The following is a 25,949-nucleotide window of genomic DNA, read 5'->3' as shown; positions in this document are numbered from 1 at the left end:
CCCTGTCTCTCTCTAGACCTCTCTCTCCCTCCACCTCTCTCTGTTCCTCCCTCCCCCCCTCCCCCTCCCCCTACCCATCCCTCCCTCTCTAGCCCTCCCTCCCTCTCCCTCCACCCTACCCCTCCCTCTCTCCCTCCACCTCCCTCCCTGTCTCTCTCTAGCCCTCTCTCTCCCTCCCCCCTCTCTCTGTACCTCCCTCCCTCCCCCTACCCCTCCCTCCCTCCCTCACTCTCCCTCCCCCTACCCCTCCCTCCCTCTCTCTCTAGCCCTCCCTCCCTCCCTCACTCTCCCTCCATCCTACCCCTCCTTCTCTCCATCCACCCTACGCCTCCCTCCCTGTCTCTCTCTAGACCTCTCTCTCCCTCCACCTCTCTCTGTTCCTCCCTCCCCCCTACCCCTCCCTCTCTCTCTAGCCCTCCCTCCCTCACTCTCCCTCCACCCTACCCCTCCCTCCCTCTCTAGCCCTCCCTCCCTCTTTCTCCCTCCACCCTACCCCTCCCTCCCTCCCTCTCTCTCTAGCCCTCCCTCCCTCACTCTCCCTCCATCCTACCCCTCCTTCTCTCCATCCACCCTACGCCTCCCTCCCTGTCTCTCTCTAGACCTCTCTCCCTCCACCTCTCTCTGTTCCTCCCTCCCCCCTACCCCTCCCTCTCTCTCTAGCCCTCCCTCCCTCTCTCTCTAGCCCTCCCTCTCTCCCTCCACCTCCCTCCCTGTCTCTCTCTAGCCCTCTCTCTCCCTCCCCTCTCTCTCTAGCCCTCCCTCACTCTCCCTCCATCCTACCCCTCCTTCTCTCCATCCACCCTACACCTCCCTCCCTGTCTCTTTCTAGCCCTCTCTCTCCCTCCCCCCTACCCCTCCCTCCCTCACTCTCCCTCCACCCTACCCCTCCCTCTCTCCCTCCACCCTACGCCTCCCTCCGTCTCTCTCTAGCCCTCTCTCTCCCTCCCCCCTCTCTCTGTACCTCCCTCCCTCCCCCCTACCCCTCCCTCCCTCTCTCTCTCTCTCTCTCTAGCCCTCCCTCTCCCTCCTCCCTGGATCCTTTCATTAAGATTCTTTATGAATCATTTCATCTCATGTTGTCCTGGCAGTCTTTTGTCCAACATGTGGTGAGGTTTACCTTTTGCTCCCAAACCAATGTCAAACAAATAAAGTTGAACTTTGAACCTTGAACCCTGAAGCCTCTGTCTGTCTGTCTGTCTGTCTGTCTGTCTGTCTGTCTGTCTGTCTGTCTGTCTGTCTGTCTGTCTGTCTGTCTGTCTGTCTGTCTGTCTGTCTGTCTGTCTGTCTGTCTGTCTGTCTGTCTGTCTGTCTGTCTGTCTGTCTGTCTGTCTGTCTGTCTGTCTGTCTGTCTGTCTGTCTGTCTGTCTGTCTGTCTGTCTGTCTGTCTGTCTGTCTGTCTGTCTGTCTGTCTGTCTGTCTGTCTGTCTGTCTGTCTGTCTGTCTGTCTGTCTGTCTGTCTGTCAGGAGTATGGGGTTACTTCCAGAGGGCCCTGGTGAGGAGGTACGCCAGCGAGAGGAACGGGGTCAATGTGGTCATAGGACCCATCTTTGACTACGACCACGACGGCGTCAGAGACTCAGCTGAGAAGATGAGACAGTACGTTTTTTAATCCCTTTTGCATAAAACGAAAGCGATTTGCATACCCAAAGTAATTTGCGATTTATTATACTTTATACATGCATGAGTCTGGTCTCTTTTGAAAGGTAACATTCTGAAGTGTCTTACACAATACCTTGAGTGCTAAATTATGTAATAGAGAAACAGAGGTTTGAACACACTGAAATAAAATATTTGCTCCTTACTTTTATGTTGACTTGTTGTCAGATGCCTATGTTTGGGTCCCAGATGAGAGGTAGGAGCTGGTTCCATAGCCTGAAGTCTTATAATAATAATAATAATAATAATAATAATAATAATAATAATAATAATAATAATAATAATAATAATAATAATAATAATAATAATAATAATAATAATAATAATAATAATAATAATAATAATAATAATAATAATAATAATAATAATAATAAATAATAATAATAATAATAATAATAATAATAATAATAATAAAAACTTTATTTGTATAGCACTTTTCATACAGAAGTTGCAGTTCAAAGTGCTTCACAACAGTAAAAAATACAGATGTAGTACATGTCCAAAGTTTATAAAGATCCCACGGAAAAGGTGTGTTTAACCAAGGTTTTTTGTAATGTGTGTAATGGCCGTCCACTTCCATTCATTCAGACGCACAAGTCAAAACAAAGAACGTTTTCGTCTTCGTCTGCCCCCTTCTCGTTGCAATCAGCACTCATCTGGGATCGCTTTCGGAGCAGACGCTCCTTGGCTACAACGGCGGTCAATCATTTTCGCCCATCAGCGGTCAGTTCAGGACCGTTTACAACCGGACGTGGTCACAGCGGCTTGTCAAATGACGCTCGCCGGATATTTCGTCTTGTAACTCGAGACCCGCAGCACGCAATCGGTTGAGTGTGGTGACGATCGAAAGGTGGCAAATTCAACTTTCAATCAATGTATTGGATGATCGGCGAAAAATGCAGCCCGGAGCCCACAGATGAGAGCAAAGTGCCGCGACGTGCGCGTGAGTGACGGCCCTTATACCGGACGTCGAACGTTAAGAGGTTTAATAATGCACAATTGTATTTATTTTTTTAATTAAAGTCTCCTCTTTTGCTGGTGTGACACTGGTCGGCACCAGCAGAATATTTAGACCATAAGTCAGGGGTGTCACTACCCGGTGCTCAGCTGCCGGGTAGACGCTGGTTCGGATGAGTCATAGTTTCAGTCTTATCTTTGACACTCTTATTTCTGGGCCTCTCTTCATTTTTTCTGGGCCTCTGCCCTCACTGTCCACCTCTGCCCTCACGGTCCACCTCTGCCCTCACGGTCCACCTCTGCCCTCACGGTCCACCTCTGCCCTCACGGTCCACCTCTGCCCTCACTGTCCACCTCTGCCCTCACTGTCCACCTCTGCCCTCACTGTCCACCTCTGCCCTCACTGTCCACCTCTGCCCTCACTGTCCACCTCTGCTTAACCTCTTCCACCCGTGCGGTCCATCGGCGGACCTCAAATGACATCACGTCACATAAGTCAATCTCTCCAGACTGTTTGACAAAAGTATCGTTTTATTTTTCAAACGTATTCAAGTATAAACATCATAACCATGTCACAACAGCATTTATAATGTATATTATCATCAATACGTTAGTTTACCAATAGGTGTTATTAGATAGATTTTCATTTTCGTTTTGGTGTTATTTAGTTCACGAAGGTCGCCATTTTGAAAGATTTGACCGTCGGGAATTGTAGTTTTTTGTGGCCATTTTGTAGAGAGGACACCGACAGCTTTCGATGAGTGTTGGAATTTTTCAAAATGGTGCTACCCTGATAAAAATAAAAAAGCTACTGTACATACAGTAGATTTCATTATCTGTTCTTATGCACGCCTGGTGATACTAAATCCAAATTGAACTTGGGCATTTGAAAGATAATATATGTATATATATAAATGTGCGAATTGGCTATAATAAGGTAATTTATAAGCCTGCTATTCTATATTCTATAATAATATTTCAAATTGATATACTCCGCCCCCCCCCCCCTCCTCCTCCAGGTACGTCAGCGGGTCGATGCCCGTCCCCACACACTACTTCGCGGTGCTGACCAGCTGCCTGGACTTCACGCAGGCTGCGGACTCCTGCGCCGGGCCCCTCAGCAGCTTCGCCTTCATCCTGCCACACAGGCCCGACAACGACGAGACCTGCAATGTGAGTGCATGGGTTCCAGGACAGCGGCTCTCTAGAAGTGGCATCCGGGGGGGTGGGGGGTGGGGGGGGGGGGGGGGAGATGGTGACTAGTACCTCTTCCTCTGTGAAATGATCACTTTCTCCTATCCCCCAATTTAGTCGTTATACCGATTCCTTTCCTGGTCGTTGCGCGCATTGCCCTACTGTTGGTCTGGGGAGGGTGTAGACTACCACATGCTGCCCTACTGTTGGTCTGGGGAGGGTGTAGACTACCACATGCTGCCCTACTGTCGGTCTGGGGAGGGTGTAGACTACCACCACACGCTGCCCTACTGTCGGTCTGGGGAGGGTGTAGACTACCACATGCTGCCCTACTGTTGGTCTGGGGAGGGTGTAGACTACCACATGCTGCCCTACTGTTGGTCTGGGGAGGGTGTAGACTACCACATGCTGCCCTACTGTCGGCCTGGGGAGGGTGTAGACTACCACATGCTGCCCTACTGTTGGTCTGGGGAGGGTGTAGACTACCACATGCTGCCCTACTGTTGGTCTGGGGAGGGTGTAGACTACCACATGCTGCCCTACTGTCGGTCTGGGGAGGGTGTAGACTACCACATGCTGCCCTACTGTCGGTCTGGGAGGGTGTAGACTACCACATGCTGCCCTACTGTCGGTCTGGGAGGGTGTAGACTACCACATGCTGCCCTACTGTCGGTCTGGGGAGGGTGTAGACTAACACATGCTGCCCTACTGTCGGTCTGGGGAGGGTGTAGACTACCACCACACGCTGCCCTACTGTCGGTCTGGGGAGGGTGTAGACTACCACATGCTGCCCTACTGTCAGTCTGAGGAGGGTGTAGAGTCTGTAGACTATCACACACCTCCTCCGATACTCAACCGGAAAAAATGTGCCGTAAAGTTTGGTTTCTTACATATCTCGATGTAATTTACCATGAAATATCTACAGCAAGAATTCTGGGTCTCAATGAATCCAAAATGTCAATGTGGTTAGAAGTGGTGGAGAGAATAAAAGCTAGCTTATAATGGTAGTGTCTGGTTAGGTGCGAGGGATAGTGGAGGTACTTCTCAAGGTGGGGTCCGGGAGGGGGGGGTTCGAGCTGAGCATATGTATGTAGGTTTTTTTTTTAGATAACAGGTATTATGGGTATATCTTATATAAAACAACTAACCAAAAGGTGATCCCATTGGATGTGCCCTGACAATTAATGCTTGTATATCTTATCGTGTGTTGTCATGTTTGTTTATATGTTTGTTTAAAAAAGAATAAAAAAATAAAATACAAAAAAAGACTATCACACACCTCCTCCGATACTTATGGAGTCGCCAGCCGCTTCTTTTCACCTGACAGCGAGGAGTTTCACTGGGAGAGCGTAACATGTGCTGAGGTACACACTATTTCTCCCAGATCCCCAGTAGGTGTCACTGTTTGCAATGACCAGGACCCATTAGGGTTGGGTACCGAACGCTGTACTTTTAAGGGTACCAACCGAATTACATTGGTACTACCAAGTACCGATTCACGCTGGTTTCAGTACACCAAATTTCGGTACCTTCACATGTTTAGTATAAGAGTGTAATATTACTAGACAAGAGGGAGCCTTTTCCACAAATGTACAGTATATATTACTGTCCCGTCTCTTGGGTCTTTGGAAAGACCAGACGAGGTCAGAGGAGTTTGATCATATTTACTGAGGATGCAGATAATGTTGACATTAATGTTGACAGAAAACACATCATGCAAGTTATTTTGTGTGGTGTGTTACAACAACAATAAATAACTAAATGTTCTAAATAAATAACAATGTTGAAATTGAGAAGTTACAACTGAAATACAAATTTGTGTTATTACAGGGAGAGTTAAGTACCGAAAAAAGGTACCGTTGGGTACCAATACCGAATTCCAGGAACTGGTACCGGTACCGGTATCGGTTCAAATATGAACGGTACCCAACGAACTGCCCACCACAGTTAGGACAGCCGAAACCCGTCCAATCTTTCGCCGTCGACTAAAGATGCACTTCTTCAACCATTATCTGAAATAAAATAAAAATATATATAAATAATAATAATAATCTAACCCTAACTAACCTTATTGTCATGCACTTGTCCTAATAAACTAACCTACACTGTAGCACTCAACACTTTGATGAACATTGTTACTCAGCTGATAGAGTTGTACCCTTCCTGATTACTTGTCGTACAGAACTTGTAAGTCGCTTTGGATAAAAGCATCAGCTAAATGACTAAATGTAAATGTGAACCCTAGAACCCACGAGGGTACTTGCGACTGGTAGTCACTCGTAGGTCACCTTTCTTGCTCAGTTTTGTACTCCATGTTGTATCTCGGCACGGCACGGTGGTGTAGTGGTTAACACTGTCGCCTCACAGCAAGAAGGTCCAGGGTTCGATTCCCGCTTGGGGACCAGCTTTCCATGATGCCAGGTAGCGTCTATTCGAATGGCAACCGGTTCATGCGTTTTGCAAATCTGATTGGCCACTGACGTTTCTGGTCATGTGACATGTGCGCCCAATCGCGTGACGCGCCTATTTCCGCCTCAACCAGCAGCAAACTACCTAACGCCTAGTTTATCACTGGTTAAGACTCTTTCGAAGTTGGTTAAGGTTCGAGTTTGGAATCAGGGCTGGCGTTCTATCGCCCTGCTCTAAGACAAACTCTAACCTTAACCAACTTCGAAAGAGTGCCTAAGCTTAACCGGCGAAAGAACTTGCCGTCACACGATTGGTGCGACCAGAAACAGCAGTGGCCAATCAAAGCGCAAAACGCGAACGGGGAAACATGAACCGGTTGCCTTTCGAATAGACGCTGCCAGGTACCCAGGTGGGGTATCTCCCAGGCCTTTCTGTGTGGAGTTTGCATGTTCTCCCCGTGCTCGCAAGGGTTTCCCCCCCAATAAGATAAACCCAATGGAAAAACATGCACAACAACAGATCGCTAACGCTGTGGCGTCCTTGACGAAGACGGACAGGAGCACATGGATTGGTCCCCTGGCGCGGCTCACGTTGACGCCTGTCTGCTCCTGGCTGCCCATGGGGGGGAAGGACGACGGGATGGGTTAATCGCAGAGACGAATCGCATCGGCGATCCTACAGAGACAATGCATCCGTGTGTGTTCCGGTGTGTGTGTGTGTGTTGAGGATAATTGCATGCCAATTAAAGACCTCTGAGCAGGTCCTGCATTATTATTATAATCTCTACAGTGGAACTCACCAGAGTAGTCAGCCATGTCCCGGTCCTTACGCAGTCCAGGGGGAGACCTAAGTCCTATCCATTTAGAGGGACTTGACCTGAGAAGGTTTGGGAATCCCTGTTCTAACAACGTACACAGGATTCCATCCCACTGTGCGCCGACATGTGGTTATAAGTAGGGATGCATCGATAGCACCTTTTCACTGCCGATAAGGATAGCTAAACGTATCCGACACAGAGAACCAATCCGATCCATCACTTTAACGGTATTGTCACGTTTTAGATTCAAACGTGAAAGTTGTATACTATACTTAAAAATATAAGAGATGAAACACTTTTGAAGGTATTTATTATAAACAGTTTAACATAACAGCAAATTAGCAAGGTACAATTGAAATCTAGCGATTGTTACAACCGGCCGGTTGAGTACATTAAAGGAAATTATAAAAGTCAAGTCATTGTGTCAGTCCAGCATGTCTCGTCCGTGGAGTCCAGTCAGTCTGTTCAGTCCAGTCAAAGCAGAGAAGTGAAGAAGCAGTCCCCCCTTCCCTGTGAGGGAGATCTTTATTAGTTCCCTAGTCCAGTGTGTATGTGGTGTCTCTCCTCAGTGCACGTTGTGTGTCTTGTGTATTGGTCAGCCTGTATGTCCGGCGTGCATGAGTGCATGTTGGTGCACGTTTACGTGTAAGTAGGTGCATGTGTGTATCTAGGAACGATCTGTGATTTAATGGAGACTGGACTTCGTGACCACTGAATGACCCAGTCGTATTTCATCCGGCTTGTGGCATCCTGGTAATTTATGTGATCCGGCCTTATCTAGTGCCGGTCAGTACCAGGGTGTAGGTGTGTGTGTATGTGCTTTGAGGGTGTGGATGTGTATGTGTGTTGAGAGCAAGGGTGTGTGTGTGTGTGTGTAGGTTTGTGTGTGTGTGTGTGTGTGGGTTCGTGTGTGTGTGTGTGTAGGTTTGTGTGTGTGTGTGTGTGTGTGGGTTCGTGTGTGTGTGTGCTTGTGTGAGAGGAACGGTACCATGTACCAGGGGTCAGCCTGCAGGTCACTGATCTGTGAGTGGCCCTCTTGTCTGAGAGAGAGACGTAAAACCAGCTTTATATAGTGTAGTGATGGGAGAATGTCTCCGCTTATAAAATTACATGATACGTGTCATATTTCATCAGTATGGACCTCTCTGTAGAAGACCATCAATTTGGGGTCATGGGACTAACATCTATAATACTTGTATCCCCAGAGTGCGGAGGAGGAGTCCCGCTGGGTGGAGGACCTGATGAAGATGCACACGGCGCGGGTGAGAGACGTGGAGATCCTGACGGGCCTGGACTTCTTCCGCAGGACCACGCGGAGCTACCCGGAGATCCTCTCCCTGAAGACCTACATGCACACCTACGAGAGCGAGATCTGACCGTCCTGGGGGGGAGGGGGGCGCGCGCAAAAAAAAACTTTTCCCCGCCAAACGCAGGCGGACCGAGGCCGAGATCCCGACGCCCCACTTCCCCGCTCGACCGCCGTCTCGTCTTTTCCCTGCCGTCCCTCGGAGTCTTGTGGCTCGTACCACGCGCTCGGCTCGGCTGTTACCTTCCACGGCGCCGTGCGGATCGCAGACCTTCCTGCACACCTGTGGTGGAATGTTTTTTTGCCGTACGGTACGAGGAAGGGAGTGACAATCTGAGCCTTCTAACCATCCCTGTTATTTCCCTGTTTTTATTTTGATGCCACGGCGCTCTTCCTGAGTCTTTTTGCATCCATTTTCTTTCTATTAGCCTTCATTTAAACCACAGGGTAGATGTGCTGAGTATGTATGCTCTTTTTCAGCAACACCCCGCTTCACACAAACCGTTTACACACATTTAACATTTAACCGTTTACACCCAGTACAACCACAGTCTGACCCTGTCTCCCACTACAACCACAGCTGACCCTGTCTCCCAGTACAACCACAGTCTGGCCCTGTCTCCCAGTACAACCACAGTCTGACCCTGTCGCCCAGTACAACCACAGTCTGACCCTATCTCCCAGTACAACCACAGTCTGGCCCTATCTCCCAGTACAACCACAGTCTGACCCTGTCTCCCAGTACAACCACAGTCTGACCCTGTCTCCCAGTACAACCACAGTCTGACCCTGGTTGGCGGTTCGAGGCCGTCGGAGAAACAGATGCATTACACTTGCTTGTACCGAGTGGCCGCCGTTATATAGAACTTCAAATCAGGTTTTGGAAAAAATACAGAAGCCTGTAAGATGAATAAAAAAAACCAAGAGCAGAATGTCCAATATCTTTACAGAACTGTACTGAAGACCTCAGCCAAGCCCAGGCCCAGAGCAGGATTCACCCAGGCCTAGAGCAGGATTCACCCAGGCCTAGAGCAGGATTCACCCAGGCCTAGAGCGGGATTCACCCAGGCCTAGAGCGGGATTCACCCAGGCCTAGAGCAGGATTCACCCAGGCCTAGAGCGGGATTCACCCAGGCCTAGAGCAGGATTCACCCAGGCCTAGAGCGGGATTCACCCAGGCCTAGAGCAGGATTCACCCAGGCCTAGAGCAGGATTCACCCAGGCCTAGAGCTGGATTCACCCAGGCCTAGAGCGGGATTCACCCAGGCCTAGAGCAGGATTCACCCAGGCCTAGAGCAGGATTCACCCAGGCCTAGAGCGGGATTCACCCAGGCCTAGAGCAGGATTCACCCAGGCCTAGAGCAGGATTCACCCAGGCCTAGAGCAGGATTCACCCAGGCCTAGAGCAGGATTCACCCAGGCCTAGAGCAGGATTCACCCAGGCTGAGTGTCATCTGAGGTAGTTCCACAATAGTGCTCATCAAAGGTGTTTAATGATAATGAGCTTTGCACAGCATTTGGAGAGAATTCCGTACCAATCATTTTGTGTCGCGTTCAGCCAGAAATACGAGGCAGGAACTAGACTAAAAGATGTCAGAATCCCGGAGAAATGGTTTTAGAAGCTCGAGACTTGACTTTGGATGAATATATCAGACTCGAGCTCTGCTTCAGCCCTAATGCATTGTTCCACTGTTTACCACGTCCAGTCTGCCCACTCTGTCTTTGGCAAACAGTAAGATATATCCTCCTTGACTGTCTTATAACACTTTACCAGTATGTCCAGTGATTAACACGCATGAACACTTACCTTTTTTTAACTTGTGATGATAATGCAATGTGATGTTTGTTTGTTTGTGTGTGTTTGTTAGTGTGCGTGTGTGGTCTGCATGTATGTACAGTATGTGCGGTGCGTGTGTGTTGAATTCAAGAATGTTCTGGTTGTGTGACTAGCCTCTGTGAGCGTGAATGTTCTGGTTGTGTGACTAGTAGGGCTGACCCCGATTAGTCGAATAGTCGACAAATCGATCGAAAGGAGCCATTGTCGACTGCCAACCTCTTAGTCGAATGCAAAAAAAAAATATATATATATAATTTTTCTTTTCTTTTTTATAATTCTTTCCAAAAGCAAAGAGGCCTAGAAGCGTGGCTAACGCTAATGGCGCGCATACCAGAGAGGCTAACTGCCTAAGAAAACAGGCACAGAGGCACTGAAAGAGGATTTCACCCGTCTAATGAACACACTAGACTAGACAAATATCAAGATGTATCCATCAGTGGACCAATTGCATGCTTTCGCAGAGGACAAGGAGCCTTCAGTCGACTCCTTCAGACATTAAGCACCCCCACAGCCCAAATTGAATGAAAAAAAAATACATATAGTATAATCTTTTTTCTTTTGCATTCAGGGGGGTAGTCGACTACCAGTCAACTATCGGCAAATATTCGACCAATCAAAGTCGACTATCCAAATCCTTAGTCGGGGACAGCCCTAGTGACTAGCCTCTGTGAGCGTGAATGTTCTGCTGTGTGACTAGCCTCTGTGAGCGTGAATGTTCTGCTGTGTGACTAGCCTCTGTGAGCGTGAATGTTCTGCTGTGTGACTAGCCTCTGAGCGTGAATGTTCTGCTGTGTGACTAGCCTCTGTGAGCGTGAATGTTCTGCTGTGTGACTAGCCTCTGTGAGCGTGAATGTTCTGCTGTGTGACTAGCCTCTGTGAGCGTGAATGTTCTGCTGTGTGACTAGCCTCTGTGAGCGTGAATGTTCTGCTGTGTGACTAGCCTCTGTGAGCGTGAATGCGTACTGTTGACGTTCTGTGCACAATAAAGATACTGTTGATGATGAATCTGTAATGCCTTTAAAATATATACCACCTGTGTGATTGACCTATTTATGCCTTGTGTAAAGTCCTGACATTTAAATACAATAAACATTTTTGTACTAAATGGTGGATGATGTGGTTCATGAGATAATAAATAATAAATGATAAAGATAGAGCGATTAGATAGATAGATAGATAGATAGATAGATAGATAGATAGATAGATAGATAGATAGATAGATAGATAGATAGATAGATAGATAGATAGATAGATAGATAGATAGATAGATAGATAGATGGATAGATGGATAGTCTGGTTCGGTGAATGGAGAGCTGACCAGTGTCTGAGGATCGCAGGGACCGTGACTGAGTGAGGGGGTGGAGGAGGTCAGTGAGGTACTGAGGCGCCAGAGCATGGAGGGACTTGTAAGTGAGCAGGAGGGTTTTGTAGGTGATGCAGGATTGATAGAAGTGCAGTTCTAAGCTGACCTGATTCAGATCGCCCTCTGGTGGTCAGACCAGTACCTAACCTGCTAACTTCATTCCTGGGCCCTTATTTATTAATGCTGCGTACGCACAGATATGTGCGTAAACCGTGCATACGATAATTTCTCAGCAAAGTGTGGGATTTATCAATATGAACTTGTGCATGAGATTCTTTTTTCTTTTCTTTTCCTTATAGCATTTTCAGCTTTTTCTGGCCACGCAGTCCTTTTGGCCACGCAGGACCGACAGAGGAGAGAGGGTGAAACGGGAGGAGAAGAGGAGAAGACATGCGGCATATGGCCACCGGGTCTGGGAAACGAACCGAAGCGACTCAGCGCGCTATGTGGTGTGCTACTGGAGCGCCCCATAATTCTTTATAGTTAATTGTAAAATAGAGACATGAGTGTAATTATTGTCAAACCCTATAGATAGAATTTGGGAGCTCCTCTGTAGCCTCTTCTCTCTGTCACCTCTGACCTCTGTAGCCTCTTCTCCCTGTCACCTCTGACCTCTGTAGCCTCTTCTCCCTGTCACCTCTGACCTCTGTAGCCTCTTCTCTCTCTGTCACCTCTGACCTCTGTAGCCTCTTCTCTCTGACCTCTGACCTCTGTAGCCTCTTCTCTCTGACCTCTGACCTCTGTAGCCTCTTCTCTCTGACCTCTGACCTCTGTAGCCTCTTCTCTCTGTCACCTCTGACCTCTGTAGCCTCTTCTCTCTGTCACCTCTGACCTCTGACCTCTGTAGCCTCTTCTCTCCGTCACCTCTGACCTCTGACCTCTGTAGCCTCTTCTCTCCGTCACCTCTGACCTCTGTAGCCTCTTCTCTCTGTCACCTCTGACCTCTGACCTCTGTAGCCTCTTCTCTCTGTCACCTCTGACCTCTGACCTCTGTAGCCTCTTCTCTCTCTGTCACCTCTGACCTCTGTAGCCTCTTCTCCCCGTCACCTCTGACCTCTGTAGCCTCTTCTCCCCGTCACCTCTGACCTCTGTAGCCTCTTCTCCCCGTCACCTCTGACCTCTGTAGCCTCTTCTCCCTGTCACCTCTGACCTCTGTCACCTCTGACCTCTGACCTCTGTAGCCTCTTCTCCCCGTCACCTCTGACCTCTGTCACCTCTGACCTCTGTCACCTCTGACCTCTGTAGCCTCTTCTCTCTGTCACCTCTGACCTCTGACCTCTGTAGCCTCTTCTCTCTGTCACCTCTGACCTCTGTAGCCTCTTCTCTCTGTCACCTCTGACCTCTGTAGCCTCTTCTCTCTGTCACCTCTGACCTCTGTAGCCTCTTCTCTCTGTCACCTCTGACCTCTGTAGCCTCTTCTCTCTGTCACCTCTGACCTCTGTAGCCTCTGAGGTTGTGTGTAGGTCAGGTGTGTAATGACTGGTTGTGTAGGTCAGGTGTTTAATGACTGGTTGTGTGTAGGTCAGGTGTGTAATGACTGGTTGTGTGTAGGTCAGGTGTGTAATGACTGGTTGTGTGTAGGTCAGGTGTGTAATGACTGGTTGTGTGTAGGTCAGGTGTGTAATGACTGGTTGTGTAGGTCAGGTGTTTAATGACTGGTTGTGTGTAGGTCAGGTGTGTAATGACTGGTTGTGTGTAGGTCAGGTGTGTAATGACTGGTTGTGTGTAGGTCAGGTGTGTAATGACTGGTTGTGTGTAGGTCAGGTGTTTAATGACTGGTTGTGTGTAGGTCAGGTGTGTAATGACTGGTTGTGTGTAGGTCAGGTGTGTAATGACTGGTTGTGTGTAGGTCAGGTGTGTAATGACTGGTTGTGTGTAGGTCAGGTGTGTAATGACTGGTTGTGTGTAGGTCAGGTGTTTAATGACTGGTTGTGTGTAGGTCAGGTGTGTAATGACTGGTTGTGTGTAGGTCAGGTGTTTAATGACTGGTTGTGTGTAGGTCAGGTGTGTAATGACTGGTTGTGTGTAGGTCAGGTGTGTAATGACTGGTTGTGTGTAGGTCAGGTGTGTAATGACTGGTTGTGTGTAGGTCAGGTGTGTAATGACTGGTTGTGTGTAGGTCAGGTGTGTAATGACTGGTTGTGTGTAGGTCAGGTGTTTAATGACTGGTTGTGTGTAGGTCAGGTGTGTAATGACTGGTTGTGTGTAGGTCAGGTGTTTAATGACTGGTTGTGTGTAGGTCAGGTGTGTAATGACTGGTTGTGTGTAAGTCAGGTGTTTAATGACTGGTTGTGTGTAGGTCAGGTGTGTAATGACTGGTTGTGTGTAGGTCAGGTGTTTAGAAGCCGCTGTGAGGTCAGGTGTTTATAATGTGAGGTCAGAGGTCAGCACTGTGACATTTATTTATTTATGAAGGCACGAGAAATCACATTTATTTATGAGGGCACATGAAATCACATTCATTCCATGAAGGCACATGAAATCACATAATGACACCATAAACATTCTAAATCGGTCCGAGTTTATTTGCTCTTGCAGTGTTTACTGATATATCAATGACCTACAGGTAATACACCTTGGTCCAAGCTGTTCCCTGGCAACATAATTCACCTGAAACAGTCGCTGGATGTTTTATGACATACCTATATGTTACATGTATGTTTTATTGTATATGTAACACCCATTATGCTCCTAATTATGCTCCTAATTATGTCTCCCCTACAACTCCCTCCCTCTCTACCCTCCCCCCTCTCTCTGTTTCACCCTCCCTCCACTGACAAGCATTTTGATTCCCTTATTGATGAAGCAAAATTCTGGACTCATTCATTTTTCCTATTGGTTTCAGTTAAACAAGTGTTCACTCAATATAAAAAAAATTTAACTTCATTATTTTTAGAAATAAGAATAAAAACATTTCAGACAGAACCAAGATTTGTATCAATAACAATGAAGTTCATTGTTAGGTGTCACTAGCGATCCGAAACTCTGCTTTAAGAATCATTGTGAAATTGTTTGCAAGAAGGTTTCAAAATCGTTGGGCATTATAAAAAGGATTCAAAAACAATTAAAAAATAGCACATTACTAACTTTGTATTACAGTTTAATGTATCCTCACATCTCTTACTGCAATATAATTTGGGCCAACACTTACCCTTCTTACTTACAATCCATAGATCGCAGAAATCCTTTGTAAGAATTGCAACCAACTCTTCTTATTTAGCCCCAACCAAACCATTATTTAAACAACTGTAACTACTCACAATGTATGAGGTCAACATGTACCAAACAGGGGTTCTTATGTACAAAGTAATTGGTCTTCCTTCATCTTTAGCTAACTTCATTTTGAGTTTAATTCTCATTATCATCCACATCTCACAAGAAGAAATAATGACTTACGCATTCCTTTCTGTAGGACCTCTGTTGCCAAATTCTCATTTGTCTATCTATTTGCAGTGATGTGGAATGATATAAAAAAATCTAACAGAAACATGTTCCACTTTAAATACATTTAAAAGCAAGCTTAAAAAAGAACTACAGATCCTGTCTTTAGTATCCTTGTTTATACAACGGCATGCAAATTTCTCGATTCTGATTGGCTGAAACAGTCATTTTACACGTCTTTATTGGCAACAATCCACGCTGCTGGCCCAGGACCCGCCCACAACCGACCCACATCACATCACTCCGCCGGATCACAAGAAGGTGGCCAATAATCTTTACAAATGGATATGTTGATGCGACTAAACGACTAAATATCAAGCGATTCTGTCACAGCGAATGTCTTAGTCGTTTAAACAATGTTGGATGATGTAATTGATGGGTCTTGAATCATTCTGTAACAAAAGAAAAATCGCGGATTGATTGATGGATTAATTTGCGATTTTTTTTTCAATTTCTTTTTCCTTTCGACTGTCAGCGCTCGCTCTAGTCTCCACCCACCGCCACACACCCCCCCCACACACATACACACACACACACGCACACACACACACGCACGCACACGCACGCACACACACACACACTCTGCCTGCAACGCGGGGGATAGTCAGAGAGCTGGGTGCTGCGCTGTTCTAAGTGAGCATGGCCTATTGAGTTGATTGATTGATTGATTGCTAATTTTATTACTGTACGCTTGGTTTCCAACTGGTTAAGTTTAGGCCCTCTACAGTAGGTTTAAAAAAATAAATAAAAGAATAGGGCGAAGAAAACGTTTTTTTCCTATAGGGCAAAGAAGACTTTTTAATTTGTTTTACCTACTTTATATAGAAGCATCTAAGAATGAAGTTCTATGGAAAGTAGGTCTGCATTCCCTTAACAATTGTGTGTATTGAGCCGTACTGTATTGTACCCATTCTGCATCTGGTAATAAAATGTTCAATCAATCATTCCAATAATACACAGTTGGATGTGTTAGTTGGTTGGATGCACTTCAAGCTGCTTCCACATGAGGCAACTTCTCTCAATCATTCCAATAATACACAGTTGGATGTGTTAGTTTGGTTGGATGCACTTCAAGCTGCTTCCACATGGAGGCAACTTGTCTTTTTTGTAGTTGTGGGAACTACTTTTTCTGGCGGATGGTTTTTTCAATAAATCTTCGATTAATGTGTGTTTATTGTATAGAAATAAGGTTGGATGAATCTAGCAGTTGTATAAAAGCTTTACATCACTTGCAGTCGTGATTTGTGACCAATAAACCATGCCTAGGGGGGTCTAACGACCCTCGGCTGCGCCTCGGGCCTAACAACCACCCCTAGGCATGGTTTATTGGTCACAAACCACTCCTGCGCGTGATGTAATGCTTAAGTATTTGTGAGTAGTCTTTTCCCCCCAACATTATAATTGTTGTATAATGCTATATATCCTATTATAGGTTTAAGAGGGGGGGGGGTTGCTTGTAGGCCCTTGAGCTTTTTGACCTTTCCTGCACATTTTAACTGTTCTTAAGTCCCTCCCTCCACACCCCTCTCTCGCTCTCTCTGTTCCTCCCTCCCTGCCCCCTTTCTCTCTAGCCCTCCCTCCCTCCCTCACTCTCCCTCCATCCTACCCCTCCTTCTCTCCCTCCACCCTACGCCTCCCTCCCTGTCTCTCTCTAGACCTCTCTCTCCCTCCACCTCTCTCTAGCCCTCCCTCCCTCCCTCACTCTCCCTCCACCCTACCCCTCCCTCCCTCTCTAGCCCTCCCTCCCTCCCTCTCCCTCCACCCTACCCCTCCCTCTCTCCCTCCACCTCCCTCCCTGTCTCTCTCTAGCCCTCTCTCTCCCTCCCCCCTCTCTCTGTACCTCCCTCCCTCCCCCTACCCCTCCCTCCCTCCCTCTCTCTCTAGCCCTCCCTCCCACCCTCACTCTCCCTCCATCCTACCCCTCCTTCTCTCCATCCACCCTACGCCTCCCTCCCTGTCTCTCTCTCTCTAGCCCTCTCTCTCCCTCCCCCTCTCTCTGTACCTCCCCCCCTACCCCTCCCTCCCTCTCCCTCCACCCTACCCCTCCCTCCCTCTCTCTCCCTCCCCCCTACCCCTCCCTCCCTCACTCTCCCTCCACCCTACCCCTCCCTCTCTCCCTCCACCCCACGCCTCCCTCATTCTCTCTCTCTCCCTCCCCCCTACCCCTCCCTCCCTCTCTCTCTCTAGCCCTCCCTCCCTCCCTCACTCTCCCTCCATCCTACCCCTCCTTCTCTCCATCCACCCTACGCCTCCCTCCCTGTCTCTCTCTAGCCCTCTCTCTCCCTCCACCTCTCTCTGTTCCTCCCTCCCCCCTACCCCTCCCTCCCTCACTCTCCCTCCACCCTACCCCTCCCTCTCTCCCTCCACCCTACGCCTCCCTCCCTGTCTCTCTCTAGCCCTCTCTCTCCCTCCCCCCTACCCCTCCCTCCCTCCCCCTCCCTCCCCCCTACCCCTCCCTCCCTCACTCTCCCTCCACCCTACCCCTCCCTCTCTCCCTCCACCCTACGCCTCCCTCCGTCTCTCTCTAGCCCTCTCTCTCCCTCCCCCCTCTCTCTGTACCTCCCTCCCTCCCCCTACGCCTCCCTCCTTCTCTCTCTCTCTCTCTCTCTCTAGCCCTCCCTCTCCCTCCTCCCTGGATCCTTTCATTAAGATTCTTTATGAATCATTTCATCTCATGTTGTCCTGGCAGTCTTTTGTCCAACATGTGGTGAGGTTTACCTTTTGCTCCCAAACCAATGTCAAACAAATAAAGTTGAACTTTGAACCTTGAACCCTGAAGCCTCTGTCTGTCTGTCTGTCTGTCTGTCTGTCTGTCTGTCTGTCTGTCTGTCTGTCTGTCTGTCTGTCTGTCTGTCTGTCTGTCTGTCAGGAGTATGGGGTTACTTCCAGAGGGCCCTGGTGAGGAGGTACGCCAGCGAGAGGAACGGGGTCAATGTGGTCATAGGACCCATCTTTGACTACGACCACGACGGCGTCAGAGACTCAGCTGAGAAGATGAGACAGTACGTTTTTTAATCCCTTTTGCATAAAACAAAAGCGATTTGCATACCCAAAGTAATTTGCGATTTATTATACTTTATACATGCATGAGTCTGGTCTCTTTTGAAAGGTAACATTCTGAAGTGTCTTAGGGCCCGCATCCACTTGGCGCATATTTCTGACCGCACGCATCTGTTTTCAATGTATTCCAATGGGGAGGGAGCGCATGCGGCCGCCTCTAGGAAGTGCGCTGCCGTCGGCTTCTTTTCTCAGCTTTTTTGTGCGGCCGAAAGTTGAAACTTTCTCAACTTTCAGAGCGATGCGCTGGAGCTCATTTTCAGACAACCAATCACAGCCATTCATCTACCACTCTGTTTGTAACCTGACACCGGAGCTGCCTGCCTGTCTGGCTGTCTCCCACAGACCATTGAGATTCGCGACAAAACAATAATAATAACTACACGAATACACTACTAAAAAGCTAATAAAAAGCAAAGGGCGAACTGTGGTGTCAGGCAATAACTATATATATATAATTAATATACAATAAAGTTATTCAAATATGCTATAATATGTGCAAAACCGCGGCATGGCTGTAGATTTCTTTCTGTCATCTACGTTTTTTTCTCTGTCACCGCATGCATGCGCCCCGCCCCATTCTACCGGGCGCACTCCCAGCATGTTTCACGGAGAAATATGCGCTAGGTGGACGCGGGCCCTAACACAATACCTTGAGTGCTAAATTATGTAATAGAGAAACAGAGGTTTGAACACACTGAAATAAAATATTTGCTCCTTACTTTTATGTTGACTTGTTGTCAGATGCCTATGTTTGGGTCCCAGATGAGAGGTAGGAGCTGGTTCCATAGCCTGAAGTCTTATATAATAATAAATAATAATAATAATAATAATAATAATAATAATAATAATAATAATAATAATAATAATAATAATAATAATAATAATAATAATAATAATAATAATAATAATAATAATAATAATACTAATAATAATAATACTAATAATAATAATAATAATAATAATAATAATAATAATAATAATAATAATAATAATAATAATAATAATAATAATAATAATAATAATAATAATAATAATAATAATAATAATAATAATAATAATAATAATAATAATTAATAATAATAATAAAAACTTTATTTGTATAGCACTTTTCATACAGAAGTTGCAGTTCAAAGTGCTTCACAACAGTAAAAAATACAGATGTAGTACATGTCCAAAGTTTATAAAGATCCCACGGAAAAGGTGTGTTTAACCAAGGTTTTTTGTAATGTGTGTAATGGCCGTCCACTTCCATTCATTCAGACGCACAAGTCAAAACAAAGAACGTTTTCGTCTTCGTCTGCCCCCTTCTCGTTGCAATCAGCACTCATCTGGGATCGCTTTCGGAGCAGACGCTCCTTGGCTACAACGGCGGTCAATCATTTTCGCCCATCAGCGGTCAGTTCAGGACCGTTTACAACCGGACGTGGTCACAGCGGCTTGTCAAATGACGCTCGCCGGATATTTCGTCTTGTAACTCGAGACCCGCAGCACGCAATCGGTTGAGTGTGGTGACGATCGAAAGGTGGCAAATTCAACTTTCAATCAATGTATTGGATGATCGGCGAAAAATGCAGCCCGGAGCCCACAGATGAGAGCAAAGTGCCGCGACGTGCGCGTGAGTGACGGCCCTTATACCGGACGTCGAACGTTAAGAGGTTTAATAATGCACAATTGTATTTATTTTTTTAATTAAAGTCTCCTCTTTTGCTGGTGTGACACTGGTCGGCACCAGCAGAATATTTAGACCATAAGTCAGGGGTGTCACTACCCGGTGCTCAGCTGCCGGGTAGACGCTGGTTCGGATGAGTCATAGTTTCAGTCTTATCTTTGACACTCTTATTTCTGGGCCTCTCTTCATTTTTTCTGGGCCTCTGCCCTCACTGTCCACCTCTGCCCTCACGGTCCACCTCTGCCCTCACGGTCCACCTCTGCCCTCACGGTCCACCTCTGCCCTCACGGTCCACCTCTGCCCTCACTGTCCACCTCTGCCCTCACTGTCCACCTCTGCCCTCACTGTCCACCTCTGCCCTCACTGTCCACCTCTGCCCTCACTGTCCACCTCTGCCCTCACTGTCCACCTCTGCTTAACCTCTTCCACCCGTGCGGTCCATCGGCGGACCGCAAATGACATCACGTCACATAAGTCAATCTCTCCAGACTGTTTGACAAAAGTATCGTTTTATTTTTCAAACGTATTCAAGTATAAACATCATAACCATGTCACAACAGCATTTATAATGTATATTATCATCAATACGTTAGTTTACCAATAGGTGTTATTAGATAGATTTTCATTTTCGTTTTGGTGTTATTTAGTTCACGAAGGTCGCCATTTTGAAAAATTTGACCGTCGGGAATTGTAGTTTTTTGTGGCCATTTTGTAGAGAGGACACCGACAGCTTTCGATGAGTGTTGGAATTTTTCAAAATGGTGCTACCCTGATAAAAATAAAAAAGCTACTGTACATACAGTAGATTTCATTATCTGTTCTTATGCATGCCTGGTGATACTAAATCCAAATTGAACTTGGGCATTTGAAAGATAATATATGTATATATATAAATGTGCGAATTGGCTATAATAAGGTAATTTATAAGCCTGCTATTCTATATTCTATAATAATATTTCAAATTGATATACTCCGCCCCCCCCCCCCCCCCCCCCCCCCCTCCTCCTCCAGGTACGTCAGCGGGTCGATGCCCGTCCCCACACACTACTTCGCGGTGCTGACCAGCTGCCTGGACTTCACGCAGGCTGCGGACTCCTGCGCCGGGCCCCTCAGCAGCTTCGCCTTCATCCTGCCACACAGGCCCGACAACGACGAGACCTGCAATGTGAGTGCATGGGTTCCAGGACAGCGGCTCTCTAGAAGTCGCATCCGGGGGGGTGGGGGGTGGGGGGGGGGGGGGGAGATGGTGACTAGTACCTCTTCCTCTGTGAAATGATCACTTTCTCCTATCCCCCAATTTAGTCGTTATACCGATTCCTTTCCTGGTCGTTGCGCGCATTGCCCTACTGTTGGTCTGGGGAGGGTGTAGACTACCACATGCTGCCCTACTGTTGGTCTGGGGAGGGTGTAGACTACCACATGCTGCCCTACTGTTGGTCTGGGGAGGGTGTAGACTACCACATGCTGCCCTACTGTCGGTCTGGGGAGGGTGTAGACTACCACCACACGCTGCCCTACTGTCGGTCTGGGGAGGGTGTAGACTACCACATGCTGCCCTACTGTTGGTCTGGGGAGGGTGTAGACTACCACATGCTGCCCTACTGTTGGTCTGGGGAGGGTGTAGACTACCACATGCTGCCCTACTGTCGGCCTGGGGAGGGTGTAGACTACCACATGCTGCCCTACTGTTGGTCTGGGGAGGGTGTAGACTACCACATGCTGCCCTACTGTTGGTCTGGGGAGGGTGTAGACTACCACATGCTGCCCTACTGTCGGTCTGGGGAGGGTGTAGACTACCACATGCTGCCCTACTGTCGGTCTGGGAGGGTGTAGACTACCACATGCTGCCCTACTGTCGGTCTGGGAGGGTGTAGACCAGGGGCGGAGCTAGGGGGTGGCTACCTGGGCTCAAGCCCCGGATGTATTCTGAAAAGCCCCGAATCTATTTAAAAAAAAATAAAAAATAAATAATTTTTTTTTTTTTTTTTTTTTTTCAATTCATCATTGTTACATGAAAATATGTTTGCACCAGATTTAGCAGAAGCTAATTTCCATCTGTGGTCTATCCAGCTGCTAACTGTATTTGAGTGAGTTAAGTCTTGGTGTTATGGTAGACTCAGACCTAAGCTTTAAATCACAATCAACAAGTTGACAAAAACGTAATTCTTCCACCTTAGAAACATAGCTAAAGTACGGCCATTTATAAATCAAAAGGACGCTGAAAACCAGATCCATGCCTTTATCTCAAGCCAACTCGACTACTGTAATGCACTCCTTACCGGCCTCCTGATTAAATACGATGATAACTATTTTATTGCAATGCACTATTGCATTATTTTATTCTATTTTACTAACTATTTTATTGCACTGCACTATTTTACTTTGTATCAGTGAATCATAGACGCCTGGCCATAAGAGCATTCGGAGCATCTCTGCTCTCCCACTATTGAACTTGGGGGAGCAAAGGTATAATCTTGCTCCACCACTTTTTGATTATATGAAAAATATGATATATCCCCCCCCAATATATAAATCTAACCATAACTACGTTATGGTTAACTGAGTTTTATAGTGAAAAGAGCAGCTTTATTGGTCAAGATTGAAGGCTCTATATTGCAGGAAATTGCACGTACAGGTTCATTAAATTCAAAAAAAATCTGTCGTGAAGGGGGTCGTGCCTGAGCCCCTCCAAACCACCCCTTGCCTGCCCAAAAAAAATTAAAAAAAAGAAATTAAAAAAAAAATTACAAAAAAAAAAAAAAAAAAAAAAAAAAGGGGGCCCATCTGGGCTAAGCCCCGGATCTCCTACAATCCTAAATCCGCCCCTGGTGTAGACTACCACATGCTGCCCTACTGTCGGTCTGGGGAGGGTGTAGACTAACACATGCTGCCCTACTGTCGGTCTGGGGAGGGTGTAGACTACCACCACACGCTGCCCTACTGTCAGTCTGAGGAGGGTGTAGAGTCTGTAGACTATCACACACCTCCTCCGATACTTATGGAGTCGCCAGCCGCTTCTTTTCACCTGACAGCGAGGAGTTTCACTGGGAGAGCGTAACATGTGCTGAGGTACACACTATTTCTCCCAGATCCCCAGTAGGTGTCACTGTTTGCAATGACCAGGACCCATTAGGGTTGGGTACCGAACGCTGTACTTTTAAGGGTACCAACCGAATTACATTGGTACTACCAAGTACCGATTCACGCTGGTTTCAGTACACCAAATTTCGGTACCTTCACATGTTTAGTATAAGAGTGTAATATTACTAGACAAGAGGGAGCCTTTTCCACAAATGTACAGTATATATTACTGTCCCGTCTCTTGGGTCTTTGGAAAGACCAGACGAGGTCAGAGGAGTTTGATCATATTTACTGAGGATGCAGATAATGTTGACATTAATGTTGACAGAAAACACATCATGCAAGTTATTTTGTGTGGTGTGTTACAACAACAATAAATAACTAAATGTTCTAAATAAATAACAATGTTGAAATTGAGAAGTTACAACTGAAATACAAATTTGTGTTATTACAGGGAGAGTTAAGTACCGAAAAAAGGTACCGTTGGGTACCAATACCGAATTCCAGGAACTGGTACCGGTACCGGTATCGGTTCAAATATGAACGGTACCCAACGAACTGCCCACCACAGTTAGGACAGCCGAAACCCGTCCAATCTTTCGCCGTCGACTAAAGATGCACTTCTTCAACCATTATCTGAAATAAAATAAAAATATATATAAATAATAATAATAATAATCTAACCCTAACTAACCTTATTGTCATGCACTTGTCCTAATAAACTAACCTACACTGTAGCACTCAACACTTTGATGAACATTGTTACTCAGCTGATAGAGTTGTACCCTTCCTGATTACTTGTCGTACAGAACTTGTAAGTCGCTTTGGATAAAAGCATCAGCTAAATGACTAAATGTAAATGTGAACCCTAGAACCCACGAGGGTACTTGCGACTGGTAGTCACTCGTAGGTCACCTTTCTTGCTCAGTTTTGTACTCCATGTTGTATCTCGGCACGGCACGGTGGTGTAGTGGTTAACACTGTCGCCTCACAGCAAGAAGGTCCAGGGTTCGATTCCCGCTTGGGGACCAGCTTTCCATGATGCCAGGTAGCGTCTATTCGAATGGCAACCGGTTCATGCGTTTTGCAAATCTGATTGGCCACTGACGTTTCTGGTCATGTGACATGTGCGCCCAATCGCGTGACGCGCCTATTTCCGCCTCAACCAGCAGCAAACTACCTAACGCCTAGTTTATCACTGGTTAAGACTCTTTCGAAGTTGGTTAAGGTTAGAGTTTGGAATCAGGGCTGGCGTTCTATCGCCCTGCTCTAAGACAAACTCTAACCTTAACCAACTTCGAAAGAGTGCCTAAGCTTAACCGGCGAAAGAACTTGCCGTCACACGATTGGTGCGACCAGAAACAGCAGTGGCCAATCAAAGCGCAAAACGCGAACGCGGAAACATGAACCGGTTGCCTTTCGAATAGACGCTGCCAGGTACCCAGGTGGGGTATCTCCCAGGCCTTTCTGTGTGGAGTTTGCATGTTCTCCCCGTGCTCGCAAGGGTTTCCCCCCCAATAAGATAAACCCAATGGAAAAACATGCACAACAACAGATCGCTAACGCTGTGGCGTCCTTGACGAAGACGGACAGGAGCACATGGATTGGTCCCCTGGCGCGGCTCACGTTGACGCCTGTCTGCTCCTGGCTGCCCATGGGGGGGAAGGACGACGGGATGGGTTAATCGCAGAGACGAATCGCATCGGCGATCCTACAGAGACAATGCATCCGTGTGTGTTCCGGTGTGTGTGTGTGTGTGTTGAGGATAATTGCATGCCAATTAAAGACCTCTGAGCAGGTCCTGCATTATTATTATAATCTCTACAGTGGAACTCACCAGAGTAGTCAGCCATGTCCCGGTCCTTACGCAGTCCAGGGGGAGACCTAAGTCCTATCCATTTAGAGGGACTTGACCTGAGAAGGTTTGGGAATCCCTGTGCTAACAACGTACGCAGGATTCCATCCCACTGTGCGCCGACATGTGGTTATAAGTAGGGAATGCATCGATAGCACCTTTTCACTGCCGATAAGGATAGCTAAACGTATCCGACACAGAGAACCAATCCGATCCATCACTTTAACGGTATGGACCTCTGTAGAAGACCATCAATTTGGGGTCATGGGACTAACATCTATAATACTTGTATCCCCAGAGTGCGGAGGAGGAGTCCCGCTGGGTGGAGGACCTGATGAAGATGCACACGGCGCGGGTGAGAGACGTGGAGATCCTGACGGGCCTGGACTTCTTCCGCAGGACCACGCGGAGCTACCCGGAGATCCTCTCCCTGAAGACCTACATGCACACCTACGAGAGCGAGATCTGACCGTCCTGGGGGGGGGGGCGCGCGCAAAAACCTTTTCCCCCGCCAAACGCAGGCGGACCGAGACCGAGATCCCGACGCCCCCGCTTCCCCGCTCGACCGCCGTCTCGTCTTTTCCCTGCCGTCCCTCGGAGTCTCGCGGCTCGTACCACGCGCTCGGCTCGGCCGTTACCTTCCAGGGCGCCGTGCGCATCGCAGACCTTCCTGCACCTGTGTGGTGGAACGTTTTTTTGCCGTACGGTACGAGGAAGGGAGTGACAATCTGAGCCTTCTAACCATCCCTGTTATTTCCTGTCGAGCTACCTTTTGTTTTTATTTTGATGCCACGGCGCTCTTCCGGAGTCTTTTTGCATCCATTTTCTTTCTATTAACCTTCATTTAGACCACAGGGTAGATGTGCTGAGTATGTATGCTCTTTTTCAGCAACACCCCGCTTCACACAAACCGTTTACACACATTTACACCCGGGAGTCTCCCACTACAACCACAGTCTGGCCCTGTCTCCCACTACAACCACAGTCTGGCCCTGTCTCCCACTACAACCACAGTCTGGCCCTGTCTCCCAGTACAACCACAGTCTGACCCTGTCTCCCAGTACAACCACAGTCTGGCCCTGTCTCCCAGTACAACCACAGTCTGACCCTGTCTCCCAGTACAACCACAGTCTGACCCTGTCTCCCAGTACAACCACAGTCTGACCCTGTCTCCCAGTACAACCACAGTCTGACCCTGTCTCCCAGTACAACCACAGCTGACCCTGTCTCCCAGTACAACCACAGTCTGACCCTGTCTCCCAGTACAACCACAGCTGACCCTGTCTCCCAGTACAACCACAGT

General features: G+C 47.4%; 2 protein-coding genes across 2 annotated transcripts in view; both read left to right on the top strand.

Annotated features, from left to right (window-relative positions):
- LOC311245935 (autotaxin-like) overlaps positions 1–9,498 on the top strand; it is a 65,961-nt gene extending 56,463 nt beyond the window's left edge. The window contains exons 17-19 of the mRNA XM_084335959.1: positions 1,465–1,597; positions 3,634–3,787; positions 8,240–9,498. Of these exons, the coding sequence (XP_084192085.1) occupies positions 1,465–1,597; positions 3,634–3,787; positions 8,240–8,410 (458 nt within the window). The 3' untranslated portion in view covers positions 8,411–9,498. The remainder of the gene's footprint in view (positions 1–1,464; positions 1,598–3,633; positions 3,788–8,239) is intronic.
- A 617-nt stretch (positions 9,499–10,115) lies between these two features.
- On the top strand, positions 10,116–25,661 carry LOC311245934 (autotaxin-like; the record flags this gene model as incomplete). The annotated part of the gene is made up of 4 exons (XM_084335958.1): positions 10,116–10,122; positions 17,851–17,983; positions 20,722–20,875; positions 24,945–25,661. The coding sequence occupies 4 exons, from the start codon at positions 10,116–10,118 to the stop codon at positions 25,113–25,115; spliced, it is 465 nt and encodes a 154-aa protein (XP_084192084.1). The 3' UTR covers positions 25,116–25,661.
- Between the last annotated feature and the right edge of the window lie 288 nt (positions 25,662–25,949).

The sequence above is a fragment of the Notolepis coatsorum genome (assembly GCF_963971535.1).
Source record: "Notolepis coatsorum genome assembly, chromosome: 19".
Taxonomy (NCBI): Eukaryota; Metazoa; Chordata; class Actinopteri; order Aulopiformes; family Paralepididae; genus Notolepis; species Notolepis coatsorum.
Note: the sequence above shows the minus strand (reverse complement) of the source record. Positions and strands in the feature narration are given on the sequence as shown.